At 44.0% G+C, this 12,136-nt stretch overlaps 3 protein-coding genes across 3 annotated transcripts in view; all 3 read left to right on the top strand.

The window, feature by feature from the left end:
- The window catches only part of matr3l1.1 (matrin 3-like 1.1), a 397,623-nt gene that overhangs the window by 88,038 nt on the left and 297,449 nt on the right, over positions 1-12,136 (top strand). The gene's annotated exons all lie outside the window — the stretch shown is intronic.
- Positions 1-12,136, top strand: part of LOC140317651 (ubiquitin-conjugating enzyme E2 2-like) — a 211,570-nt gene that overhangs the window by 141,060 nt on the left and 58,374 nt on the right. The window lies entirely within an intron of this gene.
- Positions 1-12,136, top strand: part of LOC140318582 (transcription factor COE1-like) — a 137,175-nt gene that overhangs the window by 120,533 nt on the left and 4,506 nt on the right. Inside the window, exons 18-19 of the mRNA XM_072396397.1 lie at positions 9,710-9,775; positions 9,879-10,053. Of these exons, the coding sequence (XP_072252498.1) occupies positions 9,710-9,775; positions 9,879-10,053 (241 nt within the window). The remainder of the gene's footprint in view (positions 1-9,709; positions 9,776-9,878; positions 10,054-12,136) is intronic.

Genomic DNA, 12,136 nt, shown 5'->3' with positions numbered 1-12,136 from the left:
AAAATCTCTTATTTTATTACTAAGATATTTGATTTTTCTATTTTTCTAAAAATAAAAGCAAATTCCAACATTTGAGAAATACAAATTATTCTTTCAGCTCTGTTTTAGACTTGGATTGTTGTTCCTGATGAACATTTTCATTACTTTTCATTATATTTTGTGCATTTAGTTCAGTTTGAAACCTTTGGTTACCTTTGGGGGGGGGGTTGTTACAGAACACCTATACGGTGTCAAAGATCCCCTTTTTTCTAACTTTACCAGGTGAATCCCACCTTATCTGCAACATGCACAAAGACGTAAAAGAAAATTTCACTTTAAAAAAGACACAAAACTATAAAAAAGGAGACAAAAAATGACAGAAAAATGTACAGAAGGACTTTAGAAAGTCAGAAATGGCAGAAAGTCTCGTATAAAGCAGCAAATTGTTTTAAAAACAAATTAAAAAGGCGCCTGAAAAGTTGCTAAATGTGTTCAGCTCAGAGGAACAAATAGTTTGAACTGATGCTATTTTCCTAAGTTTCCACATGTTATTTATCTTTTTTTGTTTATCTTGTCTGTAGTTTTTAATACGATCCTTAATATTTTACAGTGTCTAACCTTAACTGAGGAGTTCATAACATGTAAAACAAGAAGTGCAAGTAAAGACCGAATCTACAGAATTTACTTTAAAAATCAGTGGTTAAACGGGACTGAAACCCAGTCAACATCTGGTTCTTGATTATTTACAGTCACACTGTAGTTTTATGTCCTGTAAAACGGAGAAAAACAAAGCATCTGGGGACACAAAAACAGTTTAAATTAGGACCGAGTTAGCTGTTAGTGCCTTTAGTTAACAACCAACAAGCTAACGTGGAATAAAATTAGCATGTTTGGGCTTAGCAACATCATTGTTTCTTGTTAAAAGTTTAAATGTTTAAACTGTTCATGATTTCAGATGAATTTGAATAATGCAGGTTAACTGTGGAGCTTATTAACAGAAGCTTATTATTAACATTATTTAGGTAATGTGGTAGCTTGTTAGCTAAGTCAAATGAGAAGCTGTTAGCACAAAGACTGTTAGCCTAATTTTAGCCTAATTTAAGTTGAAATTAAACTAATAATGTGTGATATTTGGCCATTTTTTATTTAAAAAAAGCAAAATAACGACGCAGAAAGTGTAACCTGAACTAAATGAAATGCTGGGCTGCTTCCCATCGAGTGGTATTTGATACAGTAACCTGTTCACAGCAGCACACACACCCACACAGGAGCTACAGGGAGTTTTCAGAAACTCTCAGTGGGTTTAATCAGCTCAGCCCTGACCAGGAGGAGGAGGAAGTGCCTCCTTCTGGGCTCAGTGCTGACAGTGAAACCCCCTCAGACAAAGAACTGGTCTGAACTAGACAGGGAGTGTTGTGTTTCCTCCCAGAGTCGCTGCAGCCTGGTTTTACGGTTATTTGCTGTTAGTTTACACGCTGATAACGGATGCAGCCGACTTTATTTCATCAGATCTCCTGTGCAAAGTCAGAGCAGCAGCGTGATGTCAGAGATCCGTCTGTGTCACGGAGCTCCAGCGCGTCCAGAACCATCAGAACCACAGGGAACACACACTGCGGTTTATCCAGTTTGAGGGAAACAGCCCTGAAAACGGATCAATGCGCCGCTGAAAATAGTCCAGAAGAACGTGTTTTTACAGAGAAACAGACTCGGTTATTTAGATATTAAAATGCTCTGATATATACACATATTTATGTGTAAATTCATGTATATATATGTTAGAATTGTTTTTAATATTTAACAAATAACCTTGAGATTTTTTGCTGTTTTATAAACAATACATTTAATTTCTGTTTTTTAAATTGCTTTAAGCATCTTTTCTAATATTTCACCATATTTTACAGGCTTTTATTGTTCTGATTTCTATTACAACAAATTTTTTCTTTCTATTAATATTTATCAGAACTTAATTAGTTGATTTAAATGAGCTTTTATGGATTTATATGTTTGATAGTTTCCCAACATTTTCCAATAAATAAGACTTTTGTATTTTGAAGTATCAATCGAACATTTTTATCAGATATTTTTACCATTTCCATTTATTTAAAAATATTCTGGACGTTCTTTAATATTAAAACAAATTAATCGTTTCTAAATACATATTATCACTTTTACATTTTTTTCCTAATACTTGTATTTTACTTTAAGTTATAATTAATCTAAGGGCCTCTGACTTTTTGTTTAAAGTAAGGAGCCACCATTAAAATAAATCCAGTATATTTGAATAAATACTCGGATGAAAGGAGTCATTTGATTGACTCTTAAAGCATCTGCAGCCCGTCGTTCTTCAGTCATTAAGTAAATGCTTTGAACATCTTTGCGTTATTGGCCTGAGGTAAATTATCCAATCAGCAGCCTGGATCTGAGCAGAAGTCCACTTCCCCTCCCTGCCCCCATCCATCTCCCTCCATCTGAAGGGAAACACCCAGAGACCCTCTTCATCCTGCCTCCCTCTCTTCGAGGTGTGGGTCAGTGATAAGAGATGATGATGATGATAACTGGGAGCCAGTGCATTACCGTATCGATCGGGTCAGGCCTTTCAGCGCCGCTAAAGCGCCCGGCGCTCTGATTGCCGGCACTCGCCCTGACAGGAATCCGATGGCGCTGTCTCTGTGTGTGTGTGTGTGTGTGTGTGTGTGTGTGTGTGTGTGTGTGTGTGTGTGTGTGTGTGTGTGTGTGTGTGTGTGGCCGTGAAGGGTGTGGCCGGTGTGTGTGTTTTTGTGTGAATGGAGATGTGTGGCAGCGAGGAGGCAATTAGCTGCTCTGACAGCAGATCCAAGAGCAGCAGGAGAGACTGAAACTGAATCTGATGCACGAAAAAACAAAAACCTGCGGGAGGAGGGAGGGGAGAGGAGGGGAGGAAAGGAAAGGAAAGGAAAGGAAAGGAAAGGAAAGGAAATAAGAGGAAAGGAAAGGAAAGGAAAGGAAAGGAAAGGAAAGGAAAGGAAAGGAAAGGAAAGGGAAGGGAAGGGAAGGGAAGGGAAGGAAAGGAAAGGAAAGGAAATAAGAGGAAAGGAAAGGAAAGGAAAGGAAAGGAAAGGAAAGGGAAGGGAAGGGAAGGGAAGGGAAGGAAAGGAAAGGAAAGGAAAGGAAAGGAAAGGAAAGGAAAGGGAAGGAAAGGAATTATGAGTAAAGGCAGTGGAAGTAAAGGCAATGGAAGTAAAGGAAGAAGTAGAGGGAGGATGACAAAGAAAAGGAAGCAAAGAAGCACAAATGGATGCAGCCATTGGCCAGTTTGTTGCTGGCTAGTTTCCGACTCGTTTCCGACTCGTTTCCGACTTGTTTCCGACTTGTTTTCGGCTAGTTTTCGGCTTGTTTCCGACTTGTTTCCCAACTTGTTTCCGACTTGTTTTCAGTTTGTTTCTGGCTTGTTTCTGGCTTGTTTTCGGCTAGTTTTCGGCTTGTTTCCGACTTGTTTTCGGCTTGTTTCCCGACTTGTTTCCGACTCGTTTCCGACTCGTTTCCGACTCGTTTCCGACTTGTTTCTGACTTGTTTCTGACTTGTTTCCGACTTGTTTTCGGCTTGTTTCCGACTTGTTTCCCAACTTGTTTCCGACTCGTTTCCGACTCGTTTCCGACTTGTTTCTGACTTGTTTCCGACTTGTTTTCGGCTAGTTTTCGGCTTGTTTCCGACTTGTTTCCCAACTTGTTTCCGGCTTGTTTTCAGCTTGTTTTTGGCTTGTTTTCGGCTTGTTTCCGACTTGTTTCCCAACTTGTTTCCGGCTTGTTTCCGGCTTGTTTTTGGCTTGTTTTCGGACTTGTTTCCCGGCTTGTTTCTGACTTGTTTCCGGCTCGTTTCCCAGCTTGTTTCCCGACTTTTTAAAATATGAAAAGAAGGACGGAAACAGCCCTCATAAAAAATCCAGATCCATCACTTCATGTGTGGCCGAGTCAGTTGTCCACTTTGTTTTTGGGGAGCTGATCAGTTATTGATCGTTGAGGAGCTTCAGGTTAGACGGAGCGTCTTCTTCTTCCTCTGCTGGGTTGTTGTGGTAGTTAGATCCCCTGATTCACAGATCACAGCAGGCCACAGACGAATGAACGAGCACACAAACACACAAACACACACATCTACTCGCAGTGAGCGGCGGCAGCGAGGCCTCGGAGGCGTCATTAACTTGAGAAGGCTGTTGTGTCTGTCAGGATCTAATGAAAATAGAAGCAGAAAACACACACACAGTACTTCAGCTCTTGTGTGTGTTTGTGTGTGTGTGACGGGCAGCTGCTGCCTCATGGCGTCTCGCTGCTGCAGCCGAGCGAAGGAGACATTAACTAACTTCTGTTTTCTAATGGAGATTAATGAAGCAGGAGGAACACACACACAGTAACACACACAGTAACACACACTGTTCACCTGCAATTTTCTATGACCAATGAACCTTTTAAAGGGGAACTCCGGTGTTTTTAAACCTTATTTCTGGCATGAAATACGTTCATCTGCTCACTGAGAACAGTTTGGTGAAAGTCGGCGTCCTTCAGAAGATATTTAGATAACTGGAGATCCATATAACGGAGTGAACGGGGCTTAGAGGATGCAGCCTCTAAATAAGGCATTATCTGTCTTTATTTCACCAATACTTTAAGAAGAATGAATGAATGAACGTGTGCTATAGCTCTGTTAGCTCATAGCTCTGTTAGCTCATAGCTCTGTTAGCTCATAGCTCTGTTAGCTCATAGCTCTGTTAGCTCAGAGCTGCTGTGTTGTTGTTATTGGTGGATATAACGTCAAAATCTGATAAATATCCTGCCATGTTGCACAAAACTATGAGCAGCAAACTCTGTGTGAAGTTAGCCGACTGTCACAGAGCACGGAGTGAAACCAGAGTTCCCCTTTAAATGGAAGGAAGGAGGATCGAAAAAGGAAAGAACTGGGAAAAGGAGGAAAGGTGCCTCGTAAACAAGGAAAGGAAATGGGAGGAAAGGAAGTACTCAAATCAAGAGAGGAGTAAGAAAGTATGGAATCAAATTAAAGATACGTGACAAAGAAAGAAGGAAGGAATGTGAACAAGTAAGGAAAGGAGAGGAAAGAGAGAGGAAAGGAAGGAAAGGAGAGAGGAAAGGAAGCAAAACAAACAATGAAGTCAGATATAAACATGTTTAACACACTCAGAGCAGCTGACGGATGATTGACAGGACGCCATTCGCTGACTGAACACACACACGTGTTAAGATGAAGCTCAGGAAACAAGGAAAGGAAACAAGGAAAGGAAACAGCAGTATGATAATAGATAACATAGAACATAAGTGTCAGGACCGTGAGTAAGAAAAGGAAGAGAAGGAGGGGGAGAAAAGAGCTGAAGAACAGATGAGGGAAAAGAAGGGAGAGGAGGAAGGATGGAGGGCAATGAAAGGGAAGAAGAAGAAGAGAAGGAAACAGGATGGAGGAAGGAAAGAAAAGGGAGGAGAGGAGGAAGGATGGAGGGCAATGAAAGGGAAGAAGAAGAAGAGAAGGAAACAGGAGTATGAAGGAAGGAAAGAAAAGGGAGGAGAGGAGGAAGGATGGAGGGCAATGAAAGGGAAGAAGAAGAAAAGAAGGAAACAGGATGAAGGAAGGAAAGAAAAGGGAGGAGAGGAGGAAGGATGGAGGGCAATGAAAGGGAAGAAGAAGAAGAGAAGGAAACAGGATGGAGGAAGGAAAGAAAAGGGAGGAGAGGAGGAAGGATGGAGGGAAATGAAAGGGAAGAAGAAGAAAAGAAAAGAAGGAAACAGGATGGAGGAAGGAAAGAAAAGGGAGGAGAGGAGGAAGGATGGAGGGCAATGAAAGGGAAGAAGAAGAGAAGGAAACAGGATGGAGGAAGGAAAGAAAAGGGAGGAGAGGAGGAAGGATGGAGGGAAATGAAAGGGAAGAAGAAGAAGAGAAGGAAACAGGATGGAGGAAGGAAAGAAAAGGGAGGAGAGGAGGAAGGATGGAGGGCAATGAAAGGGAAGAAGAAGAAGAGAAGGAAACAGGATGGAGGAAGGAAAGAAAAGGGAGGAGAGGAGGAAGGATGGAGGGCAATGAAAGGGAAGAAGAAGAAGAGAAGGAAACAGGATGGAGGAAGGAAAGAAAAGGGAGGAGAGGAGGAAGGATGGAGGGCAATGAAAGGGAAGAAGAAGAAAAGAAAAGAAGGAAACAGGATGAAGGAAGGAAAGAAAAGGGAGGAGAGGAGGAAGGATGGAGGGCAATGAAAGGGAAGAAGAAGAAGAAGAGAAGGAAACAGGATGGAGAAAGGAAAGAAAAGGGAGGAGAGGAGGAAGGATGGAGGGAAATGAAAGGGAAGAAGAAGAAAAGAAAAGAAGGAAACAGGAGTATGAAGGAAGGAAAGAAAAGGGGGAGGAAGGGAAAAGAGTTGGGGAAGGAGGAGAAATCAGCTGAAAAACAGATGAGACAAAAGAAGGAGAAATGGAAGAAAGTGGAAACAGATGAGGGGCGTGTTGCATTTAATGACACTGTGGGAAAATCAGACACATGGCAGCTGTGTAAAAAAGTGGCGACCAGCTGAATCTGATGTCAGCAAACCGAAGAAAAGCTTCACGCCGACTTCCTGCTCTGAGCCGCTGTTTGTGTTTCAGCCGCTTCGTCCCCAGGTTTCGTGTTGCTGCCTCGGAGAGCGTTGGACCGTCTCCTCGAGGTCAGCCTCAGTCGTGGGAAACTGGGATCAGTGTGTGTGTCGGAGGGGGAGCGTTCTGATTGGCTGTGACGGAAAACAATGTGGTTTATGGCAACGGTTTCCAAAGCTAAAATAAAGCAGAGCTGAAGTCCGTCTGCAGAGGTAAAGCAGCAGAATTCTTCCTGTTTCAGCTCAGTTCAGGGTCAGTTTCACTGTGAAGCTCAGAGGTGGAAGAAGTCCTCGCTGCTTTTATTCTTCCGTGTTATTGAATCAGTTCCTAATGCTAATTAGCATTAGCCAAAAGGCTGGAACAGAATGGAGAAACATCTTTGATTCTTCCACTAACTTTAATGCCCTGTCAGTCAGTTTGAACTCAACATGTTTCCTGTTCAGCTTCATTTAATCTGTGAACGAACATAATTTCTACACCTCAGACCTGCAGCATCATGAAACTGAGTGTCACGTCAAGCAGCTGCGGCATTAAAGTGTTTCTGACAAGCTGAAGGTTCAATCTGAGGGTCAAACAATTTAACTTCAACTTTTAATGCTGCAGACTTACACTGAGGTATCAGACAGGCTGGAAAAGAACCTGATCTGGACACGAGAATCAGTGAAAACAGTAAAATCAGCAACAGATTCTCTGCTTTAACTGGCTGAAATATTCAGAAAAGCCGTTCTGACTCTGAGGAAACCAGGTGATGCAGAGTTCCAGCTGTTATTTTGTCCCATTCCTCCTTAAACAGGTCTTAAGGTGTGCAGCAGTGCGGGGGGGTGGTTGTATGTGTTGATTTTCAGCCTTTACTCATTCTGTCAACCCCATAAACAGACTAAACTGATCAGTTTTACATGTTATAACATTCCTAAAAGGCTTAAAATAACTTTTACAGCCACAAATAGGAAAAACTTGGGATAGTTTTCTGCAAAAGCAGTTATTTTGATGTTTTCTCTTACTTTTACTTCCTGTCAGACAGTCTGAACTCAACAGATTTCCTGTTCAGCTTCATTTAATCTAGTAACAAACATCATTTCTACACCTCAGACCTGCAGCATCCCATAAAGTCAGTGAACCTTTTCCCACTTTGTTTCCTTCTGCCAACACTTAAAGCCGCTCTGACTCTGAGGAAACCAGGTGATGCAGAGTTCCAGCTGTTATTTTGTCCCATTCCTCCTTAAACAGGTCTTAAGGTGTGCAGCAGGGCGGGGGGGTGGTTGTTTCTCTGCTGGGGACAGGTCAGGACTGCAGGCAGCCAGTCCAGCACCCGTACCTCTTCTTCCTCAGCCAGGCCTTTGGACTGTGGCAGAATGTGGTTTTCCATGGTCTGCTTGAACAATGCTGGGACGTCCCAGGAAAAGATGTGGCCTTGAAGGCAGCATATGTTGCTGTAAAATCTCAGTGAGCTTTTCTGCATTAATGCTGCCGTCACAGAAGTGGAAATGAGCTTTGCCCCCTGATCCAACCCCATACCATCACAGAGCCTGGCTGCAGGGACTGGCTGCTGACAGCAGGCTGGATGCTGCTTTTGCTCTTTGCTCCATTTCTTCCAACAAAGATGTGGAATACTGATGGGTCTGACCACAGCACACGTTTCCACCGTGTGACGGTCCATCCCAGACGCCTCCGAGCCCAGAGAAGTGGACGAGGTTAACATCAGGCTTCTTTTCTGCACAGTAAAGTCTGTGAATCCCTTCCAGTCTTTCTCTGAGGAACATCGTTTTAAACACAAACTGGACAAGCTGGAGCTGCTCTGAAAGTTTAAACTTTAACCAACTTTTTCTGGGATGTTGCAGGTCTGAAATGTAAAAAATGATGTTTGTTAACAGATTAAAAGAAGCTGAACAGGAAACCTGTTGAGCTCAGGCTGTCTGACAGGAAATGGATGTGAAGAAGAAGAAATACTGTTTCCTCTCCGGGTAAAGCTCAGAGCTGTGGTGGGCGGAGCCACACTCAGGTGTCCCTCCTCTCCTTTTCATCCAGAGACCTTTGTGACAAACAAACAGCTGAGGTGTGTTCTTCTTCTTCTGTGGTGTAATACCTCAGGGAGCTCCAGCAGAGGCCTCCACCTCCCCACTGCTGCTCCTCTGGGACTCCACCAGCTGATCATTAACAGCCTCTATCTTTGGTTCCTTCCATTCTTTCTTTCTTTTTGTTTTCCTGTTTTTATCGGATCCTTTCTTCCACTTCTCTTCTGCAGCTTTTTCTTTCATTTCTTTTCACATTATAGTTTATTCCTTTTTATTTTACCTCTTTTATTTAATATTTTCCTTAACTCTTCCTGTTTTTTATATCCTTCCTTGCTTTTCCCTCTTTCATTTACATTTTTTTATGTTCTTTCATCCCCAATTTCCCCCTTTTTCCTTTTATTATTTTAATTATTCCCCCTTTTTTCATTATTTCTTTACTTTCCTCTCATTTTGCTCCCTAATTTCCTTTCTTCTCTCCTTCCTGCTCTGATTTTACTTCCTTTCCTGTCAGTTGTTTTTCCTTTTTATCCGTCTTCTGTCTCTTCCTCCTTCCTTTCTTTCTGTTTCTCCGTTCATCATCAGGTGTTATTAACGCCGTGCTGTTGCTCAGACCATCAACAGCTGTTTGAGTGCACGTTAAACCATGTCACCAGCCTGAGCTTCACCTCAGAAGTCAAACAAGTTCCACGAATCTAAAATCTGACAGTGAAACAGGTTCAGGTTGTAGTTTTGACTCGTTTCCAGGTGTTTAAAGGTGTTTCCAGGTGTTTAAAGGTATTTCCAGGTGTTTAAAGGTGTTTCCAGGTGTGGGAAGCTGCAGCGGGGTTGAAAATGAGTCAGTTTCCAGGTGTTTCCAGGTGTTTAAAGGTGTTTAAAGGTGTTTCCAGGTGTTTAAAGGTGTTTCCAGGTGTTTAAAGGTGTTTCCAGGTGTTTAAAGGTGTTTAAAGGTGTTTCCAGGTGTTTAAAGGTGTTTCCAGGTGTCTCCAGGTGTGGGAAGCTGCAGCGGGGTTGAAAATGAGTCAGTTTCCAGGTGTTTCCAGGTGTCTCCAGGGGTGGGAATCTGAAAATGAGTCAGTTTCCAGGTGTTTCCAGGACTAACGTGAGCTTTCTGTGGTTGTCAGGAGGTGCTGCTGAAGCGGGCGGCTGACCTGGTGGAAGCTCTTTACGGCATGCCGCACAACAACCAGGTGAGTCCCATCTCAGACCTTAAACCTTCCTTAAACCTTCCTTAAACCTTCCTTAAACCGTGTTGATGTAACAGATAATGACCTGGAATCTTCCCCCCCGCAGGAGATCATCCTGAAGCGAGCGGCCGACCTCACCGAGGCGCTCTACAGCGTCCCCCGCAGCCACAACCAGCTGCCGTCGCTCACCGGCTCCGCCGCTCACTCAGGGATGATGGGCGTCAACTCGTTCAGCAGTCAGCTCGCCGTCAACATCTCCGAGGCCTCGCAGGCCGACCAGGGTGAGAGCTCGCCGCCGCCGTGGGGGAGGGGCTTAGACAGTGGAAGGGGAGGGTTTGCGTCACAGGTGGAGAACCTGTAACCTTTGCTGAGAGGTTTCAGCAGAAAGCTTTTAGTTTCTCTTCTGCGCTCAGAGAAAGCGACACGCTGACAGGAAGCAGAGGCTCCGCCCCTCCACCTCCGGCTTCTCCCACCGCCCCGAACACCTGACAGGCTCCATGAGGTCATGGGAAATGACTTCATCAGTCTGTAGCTTACGTGCATGGAGCCGTGCGGTGGGAAACTTTACACCAGGACCTGCCGGCCGTCCTCCCAGCTGCTTCAGGCGTCTTCGGGTTCTCCGTCTGAGGAGAGGCGAGAAACTCAGACACAGAGTTTAAAGCTGTTGTCTTTGCTGCTGTTTGACAAATAGTTTCTCACTGGAAAAGAAAAGTGGCGGCTTTGTGTTTCCCGCCGGAAACATGTTTCTGTTTCTGTATTTATCAGAAGCTTTAATCCAAAGAGACTCACAAATGAAGATATAACAGCTTTATATAAAGCTAACAATAAGCTAACAATAAGCTAACAATAAGCTAACAATAAGCTAACAATAAGCTAACAATAAGCTAACAATAAGCTAACAATAAGCTAACAATAAGCTAACAAAAAGCTAACAATAAGCTCCATAGAAGGAACCCAGGAGTCCGACTCTGTCAGAGGGGACAGAGTAGAGATAGGGTGCAGGCATAGAAGGAAGAGCAGAAAGATAAAGTGCAGAGATAGAGGGGGGAGGGAAGTACAAGGTAAGGAAACATCAAACAACAGCATCTGTGTCTCATCGAGGCCCGGAAACACACCTCAGATACGACGAGTTTAAATGTGAGAATCAGGAAGATGAATCCATGCTTTAAAGAAAAAAGTTAAATTTTTTAAATCGAGACGTTTCCTCCTTTTAAAGGAAGAAAAGAAACTTTTTTATTCAAAGTTCAACAAACGCCTGAAACTTTCCCCTGAGATGAATCAGGTGTAAAGCAGCTTCATTTGTTTCTGGATGAAGTTCATCACCGACACGCCGCAGCTCCTCTCCGTCAGGCGGCTGAGCGGCGGCGCTCTGCAGCCGACCCGTGTTCCTGTGTCGGATCTGGAAGGATCTGCTTCCCACGCCGGGCCGGCGGGAGCTCGCCTTTCTGCAGCTCGGCTCGCCTCCACATGTGTTTCCCATCGCCGGCTCTCCTCGCCCTCGTCCCCGGGCAGCGCTCCATCAGCCGCTCCTGCTGGGAATTACCCAAACTGGGAAGTGGGGGCGGGGGCTGTAATGCGTGGCGTTGGCTCGGCTGAGGTTGGTGGGAAGTCTGCAGCCTCGGGAGGGGGTCAGAGGTCAGGCTGAGAGCTGCGGGGGAACAGCCTGGATGGAGCGTGGGGGTGGAGGAGGTCAGGTGAGAGATGAAGAGCAGCCCTCACCTGCAGGGAGGATGATGTCACCTCTGAGGTCACAGGAGGTCAGCGAGCTGAAGGAAACGCCGGTGTTCACGTGGCTCAGAGTTATAGATTCTCTGAAGCTGGGTTTGGACCTGGAGCTGGCATCATAATGAGAGCTTTATCTATCAGGTCAAAGGTCACAGAGCAGCGGGGCTGAAAGTTTCAGACGATAAAACAGTCCCAATGAAGGCCGAGGCCACGTTTTCAGAAGCTCTTTCTGATTCTGTCGTTCCAAAGTCCGACAGCCGAGGTTCAGAGAGACCCAAACGGGCTTTAAAAGTCTGAGAATCACTTCTATAAAAGTCTGAGAATCACTTCTATAAAAGTCTGAGAATCACTTCTATAAAAGTCTGAGAATCACTTCTTTAAAAGTCTGAGAATCACTTCTATAAAAGTCTGAGAATCACTTCTTTAAAAGTCTGAGAATCACTTCTTTAAAAGTCTTAGAATCACTTCTTTAAAAGTCTGAGAATCACTTCTGAGACGGTTGAAGAACATGAGTCGTGGAAAAGTAAAACTCCTTCAGTTTGTGTCTGATCTTCTTCATATCTTCTGGTTTTATTCATGCTGCTGTTAACTCTAACTCTAACCCAACTCTAACCCAACTCTAACCCAACTCTAACTCTA

Source organism: Leuresthes tenuis, unplaced genomic scaffold (genome assembly GCF_036924035.1).
Source record: "Leuresthes tenuis unplaced genomic scaffold, fLeuTen1.0.hap1 SCAF_11, whole genome shotgun sequence".
Classification (NCBI taxonomy): domain Eukaryota; kingdom Metazoa; phylum Chordata; class Actinopteri; order Atheriniformes; family Atherinopsidae; genus Leuresthes; species Leuresthes tenuis.
This window is presented reverse-complemented; position numbering and strand designations above follow the sequence as displayed.